A 17,991-nucleotide genomic window follows, 5' to 3' on the forward strand; every position below is an offset into this window, starting at 1 on the left:
CTGGCTGGTCAGTGTGGCTTTCTCAAGCCTGGCCTATAACAGACGGCCTATACCAGTGGGAGCTTCAGCAAGGGACTTGAGCTTTAGTAGAATTCCTGTTTGCCTGGCTAGGACAAGCCTGGGGAGCCTGGGGTGGCCCAGCCCACCCAGCCCCCAGACTTGGCCACCTACTGGCGAGGATCCCTTGGGCCAGCGGTCCTTTGCCAGTGGCTCTTCTGTTTTTCTGCCTGCCTTGTGTTCTCCCAGACCTGTCCCCTGTGAGTGTCCACAGCTGGCCTTCTGGTCTCTGCTGTTGCTCGCCTTGGTCCTTGCCCATCTGCTGCATCTCCGGGCTCTGAATCTACGGGGTCCCTCGTTCTGAGGTTGGGCCCAATGCCCAAAGCACCTCAGCCTGCTCCACTGTCTATGGTGATGAAGAATGAAGGGGTCCAACAGCTAGGCTGCTTCTCCAGCACTCAGCAGGCAGGAGATAAATAACAATGGAAGGAAGGAGGGGGGAGGAAGGAAGGAAGGAAGGAAGGAAGGAAGGAAGGAAGGAAGGAAGGAGGGAGGAAGGATGGACCAGAGTAGTCTCCCCACCCCAGACCTCCCTCCTCCTCCTCCAGAGCCTTCCTGGTCTCCACAGCTCCTCAGATCCTCCCTCCCTCCAGCCCTGGGTTGTCAAGGCTCATCCCCGGGTGAGGACCAGAGTACATGTGGGCCAGGTTCAGTGTGAGGTCAGGATCATGGCTCAGACTGGAGTGACAATTGGGGCTCAGACTGGGGCAGAGGCTCAGGGTCAGCCAGAGTCAGAAGATGGTCCTCCAGGCTTTCCAGGTGGAGCCTTCCCTGTCCCATGGGGCAGCAGATGTTGGCTTCTTCAGGAACTTTCCATAGTACCCACAACTAGAGGCTCTGACCATACCATCCCCTGGTCCCCATCCCCCACTCTAGCTCTGGTGTCCAGAGTGACCAGAGCCGTTTCTGGGCAGGAAGCCAGCCCAGAAAGCCCAGGACATCCCTGAGCGCCTGTCCCTATGGCAACCTGCCTGCCAACCCCCTCCCCCCCCCAACTACCGCCACAAGCCTGGGTCCAGTAGGGTTTTTCAAATTCAGAACGTCAGACTGGGAAGGGCCTCCTAGATCAGCAGATGCTAGCCCCTCCCCTTGCCCCAGATGGAGAAACTGAGGCCCGAGTGGGGCGGGGGTGCGGGTGGGGGGTGGGACCTGTTGTGCAAGGACCGGCCCCCAGCCCGTCTTCCCCCTCCCACCCACTCCCACCCCTCGGCCCGGCTGTCGGGTTGGGGAAAGGGGGATCGGGACTCTGATCCCCCGGCAGGGGGCGGGCCCTCCACCCGCCGGGAGGTGGGGGCGGGCGGCCCTGGAACCGGACACCGACGATGAATAAATGATGCCCACTCGCGGCCTGCGACCAGATCGCCACCTCGAGCGCCAGCTGGCGGGGCAGTCACCGGGCCACCCGCGCCCGGCCCCGCGCGGCAGGGTCCCCCCACCTGCGGCCGCGGGCGCGGAGATGGCGGGGCCCCTCTGGGCGCTGGGCGGCGCCGCCCTGGGACTCTGCCTCGCCAGGGTCGCCGGGCAGCTGGTGGAGGTGAGGCGGGGCGGCGCGGAGGGGTCCGGGAGGTTGTGGCCGGCCGGCCGGAGGCTTAGGGGACGCCTTTCTGACTGCGAGCTGGCTTTTCCCCTTCCAACTGCCCCAGCAGACCTGGATTCCTGGGGTGACACGGCCCTGCCCCCAGGCTTCCAGGCTGTGGGGGAGACTCAGCCCCCAACCTTAGGTTCCCTGGTCTGATGGGAGGGCACAGCCCCAGATTTCAGGATCAACTGTCTGGTGGGGGAGACTCACCCTGATCGTAAGGATTCCCAGTCTGGGGATACAGCTTTGCTCAGCCCTTACCTTTGGTCTAATGGGGGCCAGGGAGGGGTGGGGGAGGTATAGTCCTTGGTTTCAGTGACCTCTAGTCTAATAGGGGAGATCTAGTCCCTGGTCTTAGGGTCTGCTGGAAGAAAAAGCTTCTGCTTCCAGAGATCCTTCAGGCTCCCCTGCCTGATGGGGGAGACCTAGCCTTGGGAAGGAGGTGAGGGTTTGCCAAGCTGGAGGGTGGGGTCAGGAGACCCTTTATAGAGCAGCCATGTGTTGAGTTCAGCTCCCTGTGGGGCACTTGGCCCTGGAGGGGAGGTGCAGGCAGGGCAGGACCCAGGGCTCGGGGGATCTTACTTGGTCCTGGTGATGTTGGAGAGCCAGCCAAGGTATCTGAGCAGGGGAAGAGTCGTGGATGAGTCTTGGTGTGGAAGGAGGAGGGTAAATTGGAAGGGGGCATATAGCTGGGAAAGCTGGGGGAGCTGCTGAGATAGCCCAGCAAGAGGTAAGGAGGGTGGCTGGGGTGGCTGGCCAGGAGCGTGGCTGGGGACGGGAAGGGCTGGGAGGAGAAGAGTGGGGGCCGTTGCAGCTTCCCTGTCCCCTGTTCCCCATTCCTGCTGAGCTGTGAAGGCGAGCCAAAGAAGCAGACCAGAACCAGAGCCAGAGGCCAGAGGGAGAAGGCCCGAGAGGCAGGGCTAGGGAGGAGCAGGGTTCAGAGCCTGTGCAGGCAGGGGCAGAGAGGAGAGAGCAGAGAGGCAGAAGAGCAAGGGACAGCAAGGCGCCCAGGAGAGCCCTCAGGGGCAGGTGCCAGGGGACAGGGATGGGAGAGGGAGGACAGAGTCTTATCCTGAGGACCGAAGAGGACACAGCCCTGAACCTGAGGGCCCGAGGGACAACAAGACAGAGCGCTGCACCCCGATACTAAGCCTGTCTGTGCTGCTGACCAGGGGGTGTGATCAAAAGGCTGGGCTGGAGTCAGATGTCAGCTCCAGTGTCCCTGTAAGGGGAGCCAGGCTAGCTTGAGCCCCACAAAGTGTACATGAACCCCTTATTGGCTGCCCCGAGGCCTCGGGTGCAGAAACTGAGCTGGCCTGGGCACAGGAGAAGGCTGAGGGTGGGAGTCATGTCAGTTCTGAGCCAAGGACTCTTCCCTTCAGCCCCCAGGAACACATCTCCCTGCTCATCAAGGGAAATTGCATTTGGAGTCCATCTGCCTGCCATCTGCCTACAGCCTGAGCAAGGGCCTGGCTGAGCCCAGGGGATCCAGGGAAGCACTAGGAAGATGGGTAGGGCTGGAGTCCACAGCACCACCCACGACAGCCCCTACAGGCATCAGTCTCCAGCTGATGGAGGCCGGGGCTCCCAAGCTTTAGAGTTTAGACCTCCAGCAGTGCCCACCCCAGAGATGCCCGACTCTTACCTGTTACCCTCTACCCAAGATCCCTATCAGGGTGAGAGTATAAGCTCAATTCCCCCTGAAACAAGGCTAGAAAGAGAAGGTGTCAGAAGTGGGCACTCAGCTGCCCGGACTCAAAATCTGAGATTCCCTCCTCTGGACCTCAGAGTCTTCCAGCCATACAGCCCAGCCGGACCAAAAACATTGAGCCTTAAGATCGGGAACCCCGCCACTGCCCAGACCCTGGCCCTGACTCTACAGACATATGTCTGACCACACAGGCACACTCCAACCACACGTGTGCTCTGTACCCACAAATATGTGCCCCAACTCCACACACATGTGCCCTGAACCCACAGAGGTGCCTGACCTCACACACATGTACCTTGACCCCACATACATGTGTCTGACCCCGCAAATGGATCCAGGCCCCTGGGATGATGCTGAGGAGGGGTATCTTCTTGTCAATGTCACCACTCTGATTACGTAGAGAGAGCTTCCCAGAGAGCCCTGGAACAACCCCACTCAATTTACAGACCGAGAAATTGAGGCCTAGAGGTAAGAAGCCGCCCACCCCAGTTTACCCTGGTGAAGATAAAAGAGCTGGGGATCATGTGCCAATCCCAAGCACACAGATTACCTGGGACATGCTGAAGGGCAGTGTTCTTGAGATGAAGAAGCACCTGACTTGTGGTAGGTGCCCAGTCCATGCTCATGGACCAGGGGAAAGACTGGATGGATGGTTGAGGTGTGAGTTGCCTTTCCTTCCAAGAGAGCCAGAAGAGACTGCAGGTCTGTCCTTATTCAGTTAATCAGGAGACAGTGAATTCCACAGATGCCCCAGGGTCCTCTCCCTCTGAGCATTAACCACCACCCTCCCATCCCTCAGCCAAACTTGGTGACAGAGACAGGGTCCTATCCCTCTCAGACCCACCAGGGCAGGGCCTTGTTCCCTCAGTCCCCCAGGGTAGGGCCATGTCCCCTAGACTCCCAGGGCAAGGTGGCGTCCACTGGGAAGGTGGGAGGTGGCCGACTGTGCTCAGCTCAGGCTTGTTCCGGTCATGCTTACAATGTTTGGCCTCTAGGTGTCGCTGCCGCATTGCAGACTATTTATCCGGTCCTGTCCTGGGAGGACTCTGGCCTAGCCTCTGCTCAGAAGAGGTGACTCTGGCAGGATAGGCAACTGTTGAGGTCACCTGGTGGGGGTCCTGGCCAGGCAGCAGAGCCGCAGGCCCTGAGTCCAGCTCCACACCCCACCCCACGCTGAGGATGCTTGGGAGCAAAGTCCCCCAAGGAGAGTACCAGCCTCCCCTTGTCTCTGGCCTTGGTCCTGAGACCCCATCAGCCTGTGGGGCCCAGGACTGGAGCAGGAGGGGAGACTAGCAGGCTGCCCGAAGGGGACCTGAACCTGATTGGGACAAGCCATCCACCTTTGCCCCTTCAGGCCTTGGTGTCCCCGAGCATCCCCAGGCTCCACGGTTCTGGGGCTCTGCTTTCTTCCCTTGCTCTAAACCTAGAACTTCCCAGGGTCCAGGGCGTTGGCTGTGACGATAAGACGCTTGATTCTAGGAGATTCTGGAATGCTCGGGCTGAGTCCTTGCTGAAACCTGGGCCTCTCTCGGCCCAGCCCCAGCCTCTGGCCTCTGCCTGGCTTCACTTCCCTCTCTCCCGACCTGCAGCCCAGCACGGCCCCGCCCAAGCCCAAGCCGCCCCCGCTGACCAAGGAGACGGTGGTGTTCTGGGACATGCGCCTCTGGCACGTGGTGGGCATCTTCTCGCTCTTCGTGTTGTCCATCAGTGAGTAGCTGCTCCCTGCCCTCCCCACCCCAACGCAGCTGCAGGAGCACAGCACCCCCTGCCCTCCCCCCACCCCCGCCAGCACCACCCCCAGGGGCTCAGAGCAGTAATTCCGGGCAGTGCAAGCAGGCCAGCCGCCCGCAGGAGGCCCACTGTGGTTTCTGGCACCTCCTGATCTACACAAAGTCCCTGTGGAGGGCTGACAGGCTGGTGGTGACCTGAAGTATTCTGCCCAACTGGGACACAGCCACATGGCAATTACGATAATTACAGGGGACTCCACTGAACCAGGATGAGGACGTGTCATTTTTCCCTATCGCTGGCCTCCTGATGCTTTTCCTGCAGTTTGGCCCGCTTAAAGGGCCCACACCCAGAGGCCCCAGCAAGGCCATCCTTGGCCGCAGCTCAGCCTAGAGGCTCCCCAGACGCCCGGCAGATGTGGCTCCCAGGCTGCAAACCGTGCCTTGTCAACTCCCGTTCCCCTGGAATGACTCACACCCCCCTCAGTTAAAAGCAGGCGACCCCTTCCTCTCCTGGGACTGGGAGTTGCTGGATGCAAACTCACAACAGAAATGGGTTTGGCATGCTCCTTCAGCCCTTCCAGATCAGGGGTCTGCAGTTGGGGAAAGGGGAGCAGAGAAGTGCCAATGGATGGGGGAGGCTGCCAGGGTACAATGTAGAGTCTGACGAAGTTTCCCACACACCAAAGGATACGGGGAGACGCAGGCGAGGAAGGGAAAGAAGACCCACTCTGCCCGCACAAGCTTCTTAGAGGAGGGTCCTCTTAGCCGCACATCAGTGAGAGGACGCGTGCAGTTTTGCCAGGTGGGCAGCTGGAAAAGGCAGATGGGACGGTGTAGGCAGAGGTGGGAGGAAATGGCCCCCGCACAAGGGCTCAGATAACCCCTACAGGATTTTCACTGCATGCGCCCCAGGTCGGGGCAGCGAAAAGGGCATTTAACTTCCAGCTGGAGCTGTCCCTGGATGAGGTCCCCTGGAGGGCAGCACCCCAGCGGAAGGCCCACCCACATGTAAGGACTCCAAGGGAGACAAGGACATCTGATGGGCATATGCTTCTCCTGACACCAGGGAGGCCCTCCTTGGGGGAAAATATCCACACCCCACCATCACCATTTCTTCATGGCTGGAGTGGAAGCAGGATCTGAGCAAGAGGCTGCATTTCATTCCTGGCCAAGGCAAGAACTAGTGAGGCCTCTGGGCGGAGGCCCTGAGGATAGCTGGTTGTGGCTGTAGCCCCAGCCTAGGTGTCCAAGGAGGAGATCGTGGACCCGCCTGCCCCCCCCACCACCACCCCGCACCCCAGCACCAAGAGGCAGGGTTCAGGGAGGCATCTGCCTGCAAGAGCAGTGTAGGGTGTGGGTCCAGGGAGCCACTCTGGGGCACTCCAGGGAGCAGGAGTGAGGACGCCAAGGGGCCTCTAAACACACACTGGCCTCTCTGGGCTCTGCTCGGCCCCAGATGGGGCCTGGGGGGGTGCCTAGGGCCACACCAGAAGGTTGCAGTGTCAGACCCAAAGAGGCGCTTGGACATAAAGCACACAGACCAGCTCTTATTTTCTAGAAAAGAGTAAGGGAGAGTCCCAAAGGCCTCTGAGCCGCTGGTCACCACTCGTTACCTTCTGTGCAGGGCCCTAGGAGTAGGGATGGCACAGTCTTTCCTACCTCCCAGTCAGCCTGGGCCTTGGTGGCGTTGCTGTCTGGGGCGTGTCACCCCAGAACCTTGTGCAGAGGGCCTGGGCTTGGATGGAGGTCCCTCTGGAGGTCCCTCCAGCCTGGGGACTCACATTCCAAGCCCCTGCCTGGGCCCTGGAACTCCATCCAACACACATTGTTTTCTTCCCTTCTTTTGACGAGAAGTGACCCAGCCAGGCTGGGTGGGGCAGGCCTGGAGCGAGAGGCAGCGTCTGAGCCCTGCTCCAGGTGCCAATAGCTGAGCTCCCTTCAAAGCCCAGGCCCTGTGGGGCCTGAGACCTGCCTCTGTGGCGAGCCTGAGTAAGCATCGTGAGAGGATGTGCCCGGCGGGTGGCTGGAAGAGGTGACCCAAGCCAGCAGGATGGGGGCCCGTCAGGCATACACACCGGCGCCTGGAGAAGACTAGAACCCAGCTCTTTGGATAAGAAAAGCTTGCTGTTTGCCCCTGGACAGCGCTGTACAGTCAGACCTGCTGCTAGGGTCTCCTGCAGCCCCCCAGAGCTCCTGATTGCTGGCAGCTCCCCCATCCATCCATTCGGGAGTCCAGTTCTGTCCTCAGGAACAAAGGCTTTGAGACCATCTCACGCATTCATTCATTCATTTTTTTTTTCTTCATTCTGTGAACCTGGGTGAGACTTAGTGGGGCCACAAGATTTGGCTGAAGGGGTTGCACAAGTTGACCCCCAAGGGTGCTCCAGCCCCAGCTACATTGGTCTGATCCATCTTCCCTAAAATAGGCCTGGCTTGTCCTGCTTGGCCATCCTGCCCCCAGGAGTCTGCCAGGAAGTTATGTCTTGTCATCCGATTTATAATAGGAAGCAGCCCCGTCCCCTCCCCTGAGGCCGGGACCAAGGTGGTCAGACTGTGGAGCCTTAGAAAAATAAACTCAGTCCAGCCGAGTCCTGGCAGCCCTGCCCTGTCCTGCCGATCACTAGACAGGCCAGCTCCATTCCCTGGCCCAGCTCGCGTGGGCACAGCTGCCTTCAGCAGAAAACCGCCCCTGGGATAACTGTCTGGGGTGAACGCCCCAGGGCAGGGTCTGTGCCCTCTGGTGGGCCCTCGTGGCCAGGAGAAGCCCAGGCTTGTCCTCAGTGAGGTTGAGGAGGACACGGCCACGTCCTCGGGTGTCGGAGGTCCTCCCAGGAGCCTGGGGAGGAAGCACTAGGAGCCGAGAGGCCTGGGTGGGAACACAGGACAGCCCCGGGGCGGTTACAGCTGGAGTCACCAGTGCAGGTCTCTGCCCTGCCCTCCAGGGGCCTCGATCTAGTCAGAAAGCGAGACCAGCGGCAGGACTTACGGGCCTGAGACCCCCCCTTGTTCAGAAATTGTTAAGAACAGCGATTGCAGCACATAACGGCCAGCGCCAGGCCCTTCTGAGAGTGGGCCCCTGTGTGCCTGCCCAAAGTCGGCTCCGCTCAGGAGAGAGATCTTGGAAAGAATCCCGGAGCCCACAGGGGTCTCATCCAAACGCAGAGCCTCCTGCCAGAGACTCCTGGGTGAGACACATGTAGGCAGGTGAGGGCAGGTCTGAAATGTGGGGATCATTCCTGGGGTGCAGCCTTGGCCAAGCCTGCTCTGTCCCCCCTACAGTCATCACTCTGTGCTGCGTCTTCAACTGCCGCGTGCCCCGGACCCGGAAGGAGATTGAAGCCCGCTACCTGCAGCGGAAGGCAGCCAAGATGTACACGGACAAACTGGAGACGGTCCCCCCACTCAACGAGCTCACGGAGATCCCTGGAGGTGAGCAGGCTGGGGGGGGGCAGCCCCCTCCCCCCCACCACCCCCACCACCACCTGTCCCAGCTGAGCCAGCCACTTCCTCAGTCCTGCCCCCCAGAGTGGCCCTGCTCCTCCCCTCCCCTGGTGTTTAGGTTCTGGTCCCTAGAGACCAGAGCGCAGAAACGGGCCCGAGTGAGGCCCGTAACACAAGGAGCTCTTCTGCAGGTGGGAGAGGTTTGGAAAGGAAGAAGCAAAGCGCTGGGTGTGGGGGGCTCTGGTGTGGGCCCTAGGACCCCCGGCCTCACTCCTACCACCCACCTCTCCTCCACCCCACAGAGGATAAGAAGAAGAAGAAGAAGAAGAAGGACAGTGTAGACACAGTGGCCATCAAGGTAGAGGAGGATGAGAAGAATGAGGCCAAGAAGAAAGGGGAAAAATGAGGCGGGCTTCCTGGAGGAGGCAGCTGCGGCTGGCTAGCCCTGGGGCGGGCTTCCTGGAGGAGGCAGCTGCGGCTGGCTAGCCCTGGGGCGGGCTTCCTGGAGGAGGCAGCTGCGGCTGGCTAGCCCTGGGGAGGGCTTCCTGGAGGAGGCAGCTGCGGCTGGCTAGCCCTGGGGCGGGCTTCCTGGAGGAGGCAGCTGCGGCTGGCTAGCCCTGCGGCTCAAGTCCTGGCCAGGGTCCAGGCATCTTAGACTCCCAGCTCATCCATGGACCATAGAGGTGGCAGAACACCCTTTTCTTGGCTCCGAGGGGGGCTGCTGAGGCCCCATCCTGACAGCCCATCACCAGGACTGCACCTGGCGTCCCACCTCCCAGCCTGGGCCCCGCTCCTTTCACCTCACCCACATGGCTGCTCAGCAAAGGTGGTCTTGGGCCACTGTCCCTCTGCAGATCTGGAGTGGAGTGGCCCCGCGCCCACCCAGACACACTTCTGTGCCTTCTGCCAGGAACAGCAGTGGCTCTACAGGGCATGATGGGACGCGGCTTGCCTCTTGGAAGGAGATGGCCAAACTGCAGGGGCTGGGGTATGAGGCCACACCCAGGCCGGCCACGAGGAAGAAGAGGGTCACTAGGGGAGGCTGTGGCAGCATGAGGCTCTCAGACTTCTCAAGGTAGCAGCCCTGGCGGCCAGGGAGCTCCCCCAGGCCCAGCAGGGGTCCTGGCCGGGGAGGTGAATAGAGCGCCCGCCTGGAGGCAGGGGGACTCCGGCCCAGCAGATACCATGGGCCAGGCCACTGCCCTGGAGCTGAGGCTGCCAGACCGCGCGCGAGGCCTGGGGGTTCGGGGCTGGGAGCTGCAGGGCTGAGTCAAGGGTGCAGAAGGCTGAGGCCAGCAAGCCAAAGGGAGAAGGGAAGAAAGCCGGTAGCGGGGCCCCATCTCGGGGATCCAGGGAGCCCTGGAGAAGCCGAGGGGAGCATCGGGCTGCGCCGGAGGTCCTTTCCAGGTGGTGGGGGGCCGTCAGGGCCCCGGGGGTTCACAGCACAGGGCACTCGGGGGCTGAGGCAGCAAGCAGCCTTCTGCCCAATGAACAGAGCCGCACACAGCCTCCTCTTCTACCACCTCAACCTTCTATCACCTCAGAGAGTCACTGCTGACCGGAGGGGGAAGGCCCAAACACCCGGGGACTGACGGCAGAGGCATTTCAGGAGGGTGGCAAACCCCCACCAAGGCGCGCACACCTGGGCCTGGAAACACCAGGGTTCCTGAGCTGGGGGAGCTGCCCTGTGGCCTGCCAGGATGTGTAAATAAAGCTGAGTGCCTTCCGCTCAGACGACCCCTCAGGATGCCCTGTCCCCGGAGCATATACGTGGAGGGTGACGCCGCCATGACAGGGGCGCCGGCCAAGCAGAAGCTCCCTCCCCTGACTGTTCTCCCAGCCTGAACTGGGATGAGCTGGAGGGAGAGGTGGCAGCCAGCTGGGCATCGAGACCCCGGGAGGAAGCCGGCCCCCCTGCCCGCCCCCCTCCACTTTGTGGCCTGCAGTAGGTCTTCCATGGCCTGAGCCCCATGCTGGGGACACAAGAGGGGTCCAGTCTGGATCCTGCCCCAGAGCTGGATGACTATGATACAAGGAGAGGGATCCGGGCAGACACGGGTGCCGTGAGGGCGCAGAGAAACTGCAGACGCCCTGCGGTGGGCTCAGAGTCAGAACCCTGACTCTGCCCTCACGGTCCGGCCTGCGGTTTCTCCCGCCCAAGGTTAAGGTTGCGGCCAAGGTCATACGACGCATACAGGCCAGAGTCTTCCTGTGTGGCCCAGGCAACTGAAGCCCAGAGGGGCAGGGACGTCCTGAGGTCCAACAGAGAAGCAGCTGATAAAGCCCGGGGGAAGTCCATGCCTGGGCTGCATCTGCCCTGCCCCCTGGCCTCTGACCTGGGGCCTCTACTGGTCTTTCAGGGACAGGCACGGCCGCCAACGGGTAACATCTGAGCTCAGTGGGCACCTGCCCCAGGCTCTAGGCAGGGTGTGGGGCTGGAAGGTCAAAGTGCACTACAGGGCTTCAGGGCAGTGACAAGGTGTGCGCCAGCCACTGGTCAGGAGAGCCTGACTCCCACTAAAGAATCACAGCAAACACGCTCCCCTCCCCGACCCCGACAGAGCCGCACCTATACCCCAGCCTCACACTGCGTCCCAGCAGCCCAGCTTCAGCCTGGATAGTACATTCTAGACCCCAGTATCATCCCTACACACTCCCTCCACTTTCTGCGGGAGCCACCCCAAACCTATAGATGGAGGCAGACCCAGCGGCTCTGCACCTTTCAGGAGAGAACAGTCTAGAGTCCCCCCTCCCACCCCCATCTGGCTGGCTCACCTCCCACTCAGGCAGGCCCAGGAAGGAGGCAGCTTGGGGAAGAGAAGCGTTTAATTGAGCACCTCATCTCTGCCCTGCCCTGCCGGGTGGGGAGAGCTACACCTGCAGCATTCTGGGCCCAGAGGGTGAGGATGGCCCCCCGGGGGGACAGCACGAGGCTGTCAGAGGGCAGCAAGGAGGCTGAGGGGCAGTGGTAGCACCAGGAGCAGGGCCCGGGATGGGGCTGGCAGGGCCTGCCCACTGATGCGTTCCCAGATCCAGCGCTGGTAGGAGGTGACCTGCAGGTAGATGGGTGGGGCCTCGCTCTTCCGGCAGCCTGGGCCCCAGCTCACCAGTCCCACCAGGTACCACGTGGTGTCCACAGAACAGGCCAAGGGCTCACCACTTATCTCCTGTGGGGAGGGGTGTGGAACAAAAAGGGTCAGGGGGGCCAGGGGTGGCCAGAGGGAGACGTGCCCTGGTTCACACCACCTCGCTCCCACAGCACCCCCCGCAACCCAGGGAGCCACCAAGCTGAGAGGTGCCCTCGAGGTCCAGACCCAGGAGACCTCCCTCAGAGGGGTTCACCTCCCCTCGCTCATGCCAGGCCCCACCCCCCTTCTTCCCACCAACCCCCCCTTCCCTCTCCTCTCCGATCTTCCTCTCCCATCTCTCCCTCCGCCCTCCACTCCCCTCTGAGCCGGGCTGCCCTGCGCCCCGGCACCTCTCCAGGCAGCCCTGGAGGTGAGGGAGCAAGGAGGAAGGTGCTCACGTAGCAGAAGTTCTCCCTGTCCAAGTCCTCTGCACAGACCATCCGGGAGTCCACCACCCGAACCAGAGAGGGGACTTTGGAGATCTTGTGGTATAACTTGTCACATTCCTGGCTGCTCAGGACGGTGACTCCCTTCTCCTGAATGGTCCGGAACTGGGGCCACACGCCTGCAGGGACATGTCCCCCCCACAGTTCAGGCTTGGCGCCCTCACTGCCGCCAGCCCAGTGGCTGTCCTCGCTGCTCCTGGCCCACTCCTCCAGCCTCTGAGGAGCCCCTCCTAAAGATTTTGGAGCAGGCTGCCCTCAGCCTGGCCTCGCTGGGCCTGGTTTCACCCCTAACAGAGTCCAGCCCACGGGGTCTGTTCCTACCTCAGCAGCTTGGCCTCTGCCCTTCCATTTCGAAGGCCTGCCCAGCCCCTCTCAGGTCCAAATCTGTCCTTCGCTCAAGCCTTCCCCAAAGGCCTCTTCCACCCTAGCGAGCCCAGACTCCCCCTCTGCGGGCCCCAGGCGCTAGGTCCTCCCCTCCTTCCTCCTCTCCCTTCCTCTCTCTCTCCAGGGTGACTCTGTCTCTAGCTGGAGCCCCCCGGGGGACAGTCTTCCAACCATCCCCAGCCACTCCCCAGACCGGCCATGACAGGAAAGACAAACAGCCACCCACACCCCCAGGCTAGAGCCGCTGCGGGCTGCTTTTAAGCAAGATGACTCCGTGAAGTCAAAGGGAAGAACACCTGTCTTGTGAAAAAGAGGGGCTCCCTGAATGGACCGGGCCTTCCTAAAACTCATAAGGAAATGCTCCCTGGATAGGCCTAGGACGACACTCCTGCTCTTTGGGCCTTGCTCCATCCCTGAGGATGGTAAAGGGCTTGAGGTCCACTGGGGGCAGGGGGCTCCCAAACTCGGGGTACAGACTGCCCTTAGCCAACCATGGGGCTTTTGGGGGGGAACTTTTTATAGTCACACAACCCTGCTCCTCCCACTGCAAGATGCTCTGCTTCAAATCCTGGACGTCCTGGGATCGCATGCACACAGCAAGATATTACTCGGTGCCCCTCTGCCTTCAAGGAAGTCCTGTTTATAGGTCCTGGCCTGGGGCTCAGGGCTCATGGGCAATCTGGGACCCCGCAGGCCTGAATGGCCACAATGCACTCACTGCCCAGACGTCCAAGGGGAAGGAGACAAGAGCCCGCCAGGAAGACGTCTCAGAAACAGCTGTCCACGGAGACCCCGGCCTGCACCCGGGTCCTCTCCCCCACGCACCCCCCACCCAGTCTGGGGAGGCTCGGACTCACCGTCAAACCTGGGGAGTCCCCAGCCTGTTACAGTGCAGAGGGAGCCGTCCTTCACCTCGTAGTCCAAGCCGGGCAGGCAGATGGGCCAGACATACTTGTTGTACTTGAGTGGCCACACGAGCTTGAGGAGGGCAATGTCATGGGCCCGGCCCACCCAGGACCAGTACCGATGGGGCCGGTACCGTTTGTTCAAGATAACCTGGTACGCCGGGACGTCAGAGGTAGTCGGAGATACCTGGTCAATCCTTGGGCTCCCCACCCGCACGGAATAGGTAAAGTTATGCCTAGGGGAACAACGAGGGGAGTCTGTCATCAGCTCCAGGCACCCCACCCCAGTCTCCACCCCACCACTGCACCCCAAGTCAATCCCGGGAGGCCACCCACCTACTTCAAGCCCCCCCCCCGGCCCCCACCCCGAGCCCCTCTCTCCCAGAAGATGTGAACGGGGGACCTGCACACACCCTGTGTGGTCCCGCCCTTACAACGACCCTGTACTTCACGGAGAGCAAACCCGAGGCTCAGAGAAGCCCAGCCAACAGCTCAAGGCTGCACAGCTAGGAAATGGCAGAGCTGGGACATGGACCCCGTCTCCTCTGGTTCCAGACTCTGGACTCTGTCTGGCACCGCGTGCCAGGCCCTGGAAGTGGCAGAGGCCGGGCACAATCAATCAGCCACGGCCTCGCCCTCCAGGCTCCTTTCCCAGCATGCCCCTCAGGTCTCCGGGTCGGCCCTTAGGCTTGGAGCAGGCTTTTCCACAGATGCTGCCCTCGGGCCACCGCCCTGGCCCCAGCACAATGGGCATGCCCTCTCTCCGGTCCCCACGCTGCCCGGACTCCCCTGTGAGCACCTGTCTTCCCATCTATCTTCCCCAGCAACCCAAGGGAAGCGATGCGTCTGTCCCCTCTCTACCCCTAGGGCCCAGGCCAGGGCCTGGCTTCAAAGGAGGGTCAAAGGCTGCGGGTGGAAGGAAGGAAGGAATGAGTAAGTGAAGCAAAGGGTGTGGGATGGGAGAATTAGGGCCTCCTTTCTGTGGCCAGGAGGAGGGAGGCCTGGCCAGCGGCTTCCGAGCCCCCATGGCCTATGTGTAGCATGAGTGCTGCGGACTGGGGAGCCAGGGAAGGGAGAAAGCGCCCAGCCCTCCCTCCGGGGAGGAATCAGCAGGACTCAGCCTCCACCTGAGGAGAGCCGAAGCCAGGGTGGGGCTGGGACCACAGCGCCCTGCAGAGGGCACAGCTTGCTGCTGAAGGACCAGCGGGCAGGATGACCAGGCCCCGTGGCTCCGGACACCTTTCCACCCACCCACCTAGGCCGCGACTCACTGGATCAGGCAGTGGGCCGCCGTCAGCACCCACCGGGAGGAAATGAGGGTGCCTGCGCAGACATGCGTGCCGTTGGCCTGCACGCTGACCATCCATGGCCACCGCCGAGCCATGGCGTCTGGGTCCCTGAGGGTGGGGTCCTGCTCATGCGAGGAGCCGCAGGCTGAGGAGGAAGGTGAGAGCTTGATGCATGATGGGATCCTGCAGGCCCATCCCAAGGCGCCTTCTCTCCCCTCCCCTTCAGCCCCACCTCCTGCCTCTCCAGCCGTGGCCCGCACGCATGCGGCGATTCTCTTTTCCCACTGGGATTTCTCTTTTTCCACATGAAGACTGAGGTCTGCAGCCTCCAAAGGGCCTCAGTGCTCCCCAGGTATCCCTCCCCCTGCTCCCCCAGCCCCGGGGCCCTAGCCACCAGCCTGGTACAGCAGTGGCCCCCCGAGCTCTGACCAGATCCTTCAGAAACTCATCCGTGTTTCCATCTGGCCCCCCGTACTTCGGCCAAGGCGGACCCCTCTCCCTCCTCTGGGAACCATCCTGTGATTCAGTGAGACTACCCAAGAGAAAAATGGGCCATGGGCGTGAACAGATACATCCCGAGGACGACACCCCAGCAGCGGGCCAACACCGAAGCTACTGAGCCCCAGGAGTCCTCGGGGGAGGGCAGACGCTGCAGAGCCAGGCTCTGCTCCACACCACCTGCCAGGCAAAATTCAGTGGCCCTGACCCCAAGTATTGGTGAGGGTTCCCGGCCCAGACTGCTCACTCCTGGCTAGTGGGAGTGTCTGTGGGTGCAGCCACGTTGGAAAAGTTCTCAAACTGAAGATGCACATATCCAACCTCACAGCAGCCCACCCCCCAGTGTTTTCCAGGGGGTGGGTAGGGGATTGGGCGATCAGCGTGCATGGGCCAGCACCAGCGTGCGTCAAGCCTAACATAGGAGAGGGGGTGTCTACACGCACTAGGTCGTGTGTGAGAGGCTTTCGGGGGCCGCTTAATTGTGTGCACTGAGTTCCGGGATAAGAAGTAATTCTGGAGGTCTTCGTTCAACATGAGAAGGTCGCACAGGGGTGCCCCCAAGACGCCCACGGGGAGGCTCCCTGAAAGCTGTGCTGGGGATCTCCTAAGTCGTTGGCTGGGAGCCTGGGTCAGTTAGTTCAGGGCGGCGGGAACATGCAGCCCACCGCAGGCTCCTCGGACTCTCCTTCCTTCCCACCTCACCGGGTCGGGAGGCCTGGCCCACAGCAGATGCTCGGTAAACCCTTGTAAAAGGAACCTCTCTTCTCACTCCCCCTGCCCCTTCCTCCTCCGACCGCCTCCGTCGGCAGGGGTTGCTCCCGCACCCTCCTCCCCCAGGGAGTCCATCGTACTCACTGAGAAAGCTGATGTCACCGTCAGAAACAGACACGGTCTGGGTCTGGAGGGTCGTGCGCTGCGACGGGTCAGTGGGGGCCTGGTGAGGGCGGCGAGGCTCGTCTGAGGGACAGGTGACACTGGGGGCACAGGGCACGCCAGGGTCGACGGAAGCAGGCGCAGACGGTGTCCCTGGCGCTTGGCTCGCCAGGCAGCCTGCGGAAGGACGCAGAGAGGGTCAGACCAGGCCCGGCGAGGGGGTCAGACGAGGCCCCGCGAGGGCGTGGGGGTAGGGGGGCGCGGCGGGGCTCACCCGCCGGCCTCGGCGACACCAGCAGCAGCAGCAGCAGCAGCAGCAGCAGCAGCAGTGGAAGGGCAGCCGCCCCGGGGCCCCGGTGGGCCTGCCTGCGGGCCGGCGTCCTGCACCGGGGCTCCATTCCGGAGTAGCAGCTACGGCGCCGCGATGCTCCTCTCGCGACGGCGCCCCCCATCGGCCGCCCGCGCCGGCGTCCGCTGTGTGGGGAATGCGGGCGCCCCCCAGTGGCCCGCGGTGGCGCTCCCCGTGGCAGCCCACCGGCGCCCCCACCGACTTGGCCTCCCTTCTGCCGGCACCACCACGCCTCTGCCTCCTTGGCCCCTTGGTCTCGCTCCCTGCGCGTGGCCAGGCACTTCCTGGGGACCCTCAGGCTAGCGCAGCCAGTTCCTGTACCGCCTCGCTCCTGCAGCCCCCTGCCCTGGGGCTGGGGGCCTGCCTTCATCCTTCCCGTGGTGAGATGGGACCCAACCCCTGGGGCTGGCCTCCAGGATTCCCAAGTGGAATTGCGGGTTCCCCCCCCCGCAACCCCCAGCCTGGTAACTACAGTGGGGCTTTGCCCCAGGGCACTGAAATTGACCCAACAAGATTGCATAATTGTAAGCAGCACCCCCGCCCCTCCCCCGCCCCCACCGCCATTCAGCAAATGCTCTTCTCTGACAGATCCATCTGCTTAGGAAAGACTGTGTTGGTGAGGTAGGTTCCTAGTCACAGATGAAGAGTGATGGCAGTAGCCAGCCGACCCTTCTGGGAGCAGAAGTGCACTTTAAGGTATGTTGGAATTGGGGGAATATTTTGATGGCTCAGTTGACGTAGACAGATAACACATTTAATAAGGAGTGTGGGAGATCCTATGAGCAGCTTTGGTTCAAAGCTGTTGGGAAATTCTAGGTGAACGTGAAATAAAGTCAGAACACTCTAACTTTGGCCGGGACCTGCGGTCTTGGGAAACACTCAGGCTGGCCATTCAGCGCCCCAATCTCTTCAAAGACAGCAAATCATACCCACTACCTTTGTGGCACCCGAAGGACAAGGGCTCTGAACCGGAGGCTCCCCCACAGGTCTGAGCCGCCCCCAGGCTACCTCCACTCTGAAGGCAGGGCTCTGGCTCCCCTGGGCTGGCCTGGCCTTGCCCTCCTGAGTCTGTTGGAGGTTGCTGAGGCAGCTTGGAAGCTCGGGGGGTCGTCACCTCCCACAATTCATGCCAGCAGACACTCTGCCTTGGCCCCTTTTTCTCCCCCCATCATCATCCACGTCTGCCAGGGAAGGAAGAGGAACTGATCAGATTCTGTAGACCCTTAGGGGGATCTGAAGGGTTGGGAGAGGTTCACGGGTTCTGGAACGAAGTCCATAAATGTAAGTCCGGTCATTGAGTTTCTTGGGAAGAGAGCAAATTCTCTTAGGAAGGCCTGAGGGAGCTGCTGGTCAGAGACCCAAGGGAGGGCCATGGGGACCAGGGTTGCTGGGGTGCTGAGATGATTAAGCAGGGACTAGAGGTCACAGAGTCCCACCTGGTATTTGGCAGAAGAGGAAACTGCAGCCCAGAGCGGGAAATGTGGTAAGCGGTGGTACAGGGAAGCCCCTCAGCGAAGGCTCCCCTTGAGAGGACAGACAGGCCTCCCGGAGCTGGGTAGGCTCTGAAGGGCTCTGGCCACGGTCAAGAAGAAAGGTGACTT

The 17,991-nt window shown here is 61.9% G+C and overlaps 2 protein-coding genes across 2 annotated transcripts; one reads left to right on the forward strand and one right to left on the reverse strand.

Annotated features, from left to right (window-relative positions):
• The first annotated feature begins 1,183 nt into the window (after positions 1 to 1,183).
• Positions 1,184 to 8,975, forward strand: TMIE (transmembrane inner ear). Its single transcript, XM_025885623.2, has 4 exons — positions 1,184 to 1,591; positions 4,937 to 5,054; positions 8,357 to 8,506; positions 8,821 to 8,975. Exons 1-4 carry the CDS (start codon positions 1,388 to 1,390, stop codon positions 8,922 to 8,924), a joined length of 576 nt encoding a protein of 191 aa, XP_025741408.2. The 5' UTR covers positions 1,184 to 1,387; the 3' UTR covers positions 8,925 to 8,975.
• Positions 8,976 to 11,334: 2,359 nt separating this feature from the next.
• On the reverse strand, positions 11,335 to 16,586 carry LOC112834157 (probable threonine protease PRSS50). The gene is made up of 6 exons (XM_025885622.2): positions 16,316 to 16,586; positions 16,024 to 16,218; positions 14,653 to 14,815; positions 13,334 to 13,617; positions 12,045 to 12,211; positions 11,335 to 11,685 (listed from the first exon to the last, which is right to left on the reverse strand). Exons 1-6 carry the CDS (start codon positions 16,491 to 16,493, stop codon positions 11,455 to 11,457), a joined length of 1,218 nt encoding a protein of 405 aa, XP_025741407.2. The 5' UTR covers positions 16,494 to 16,586; the 3' UTR covers positions 11,335 to 11,454.
• Between the last annotated feature and the right edge of the window lie 1,405 nt (positions 16,587 to 17,991).

This window comes from Callorhinus ursinus, unplaced genomic scaffold, assembly GCF_003265705.2.
Source record: "Callorhinus ursinus isolate GAN/ISIS: 27379988/994484 unplaced genomic scaffold, GSC_fseal_2.0 scaffold15, whole genome shotgun sequence".
NCBI lineage: Eukaryota > Metazoa > Chordata > Mammalia > Carnivora > Otariidae > Callorhinus > Callorhinus ursinus.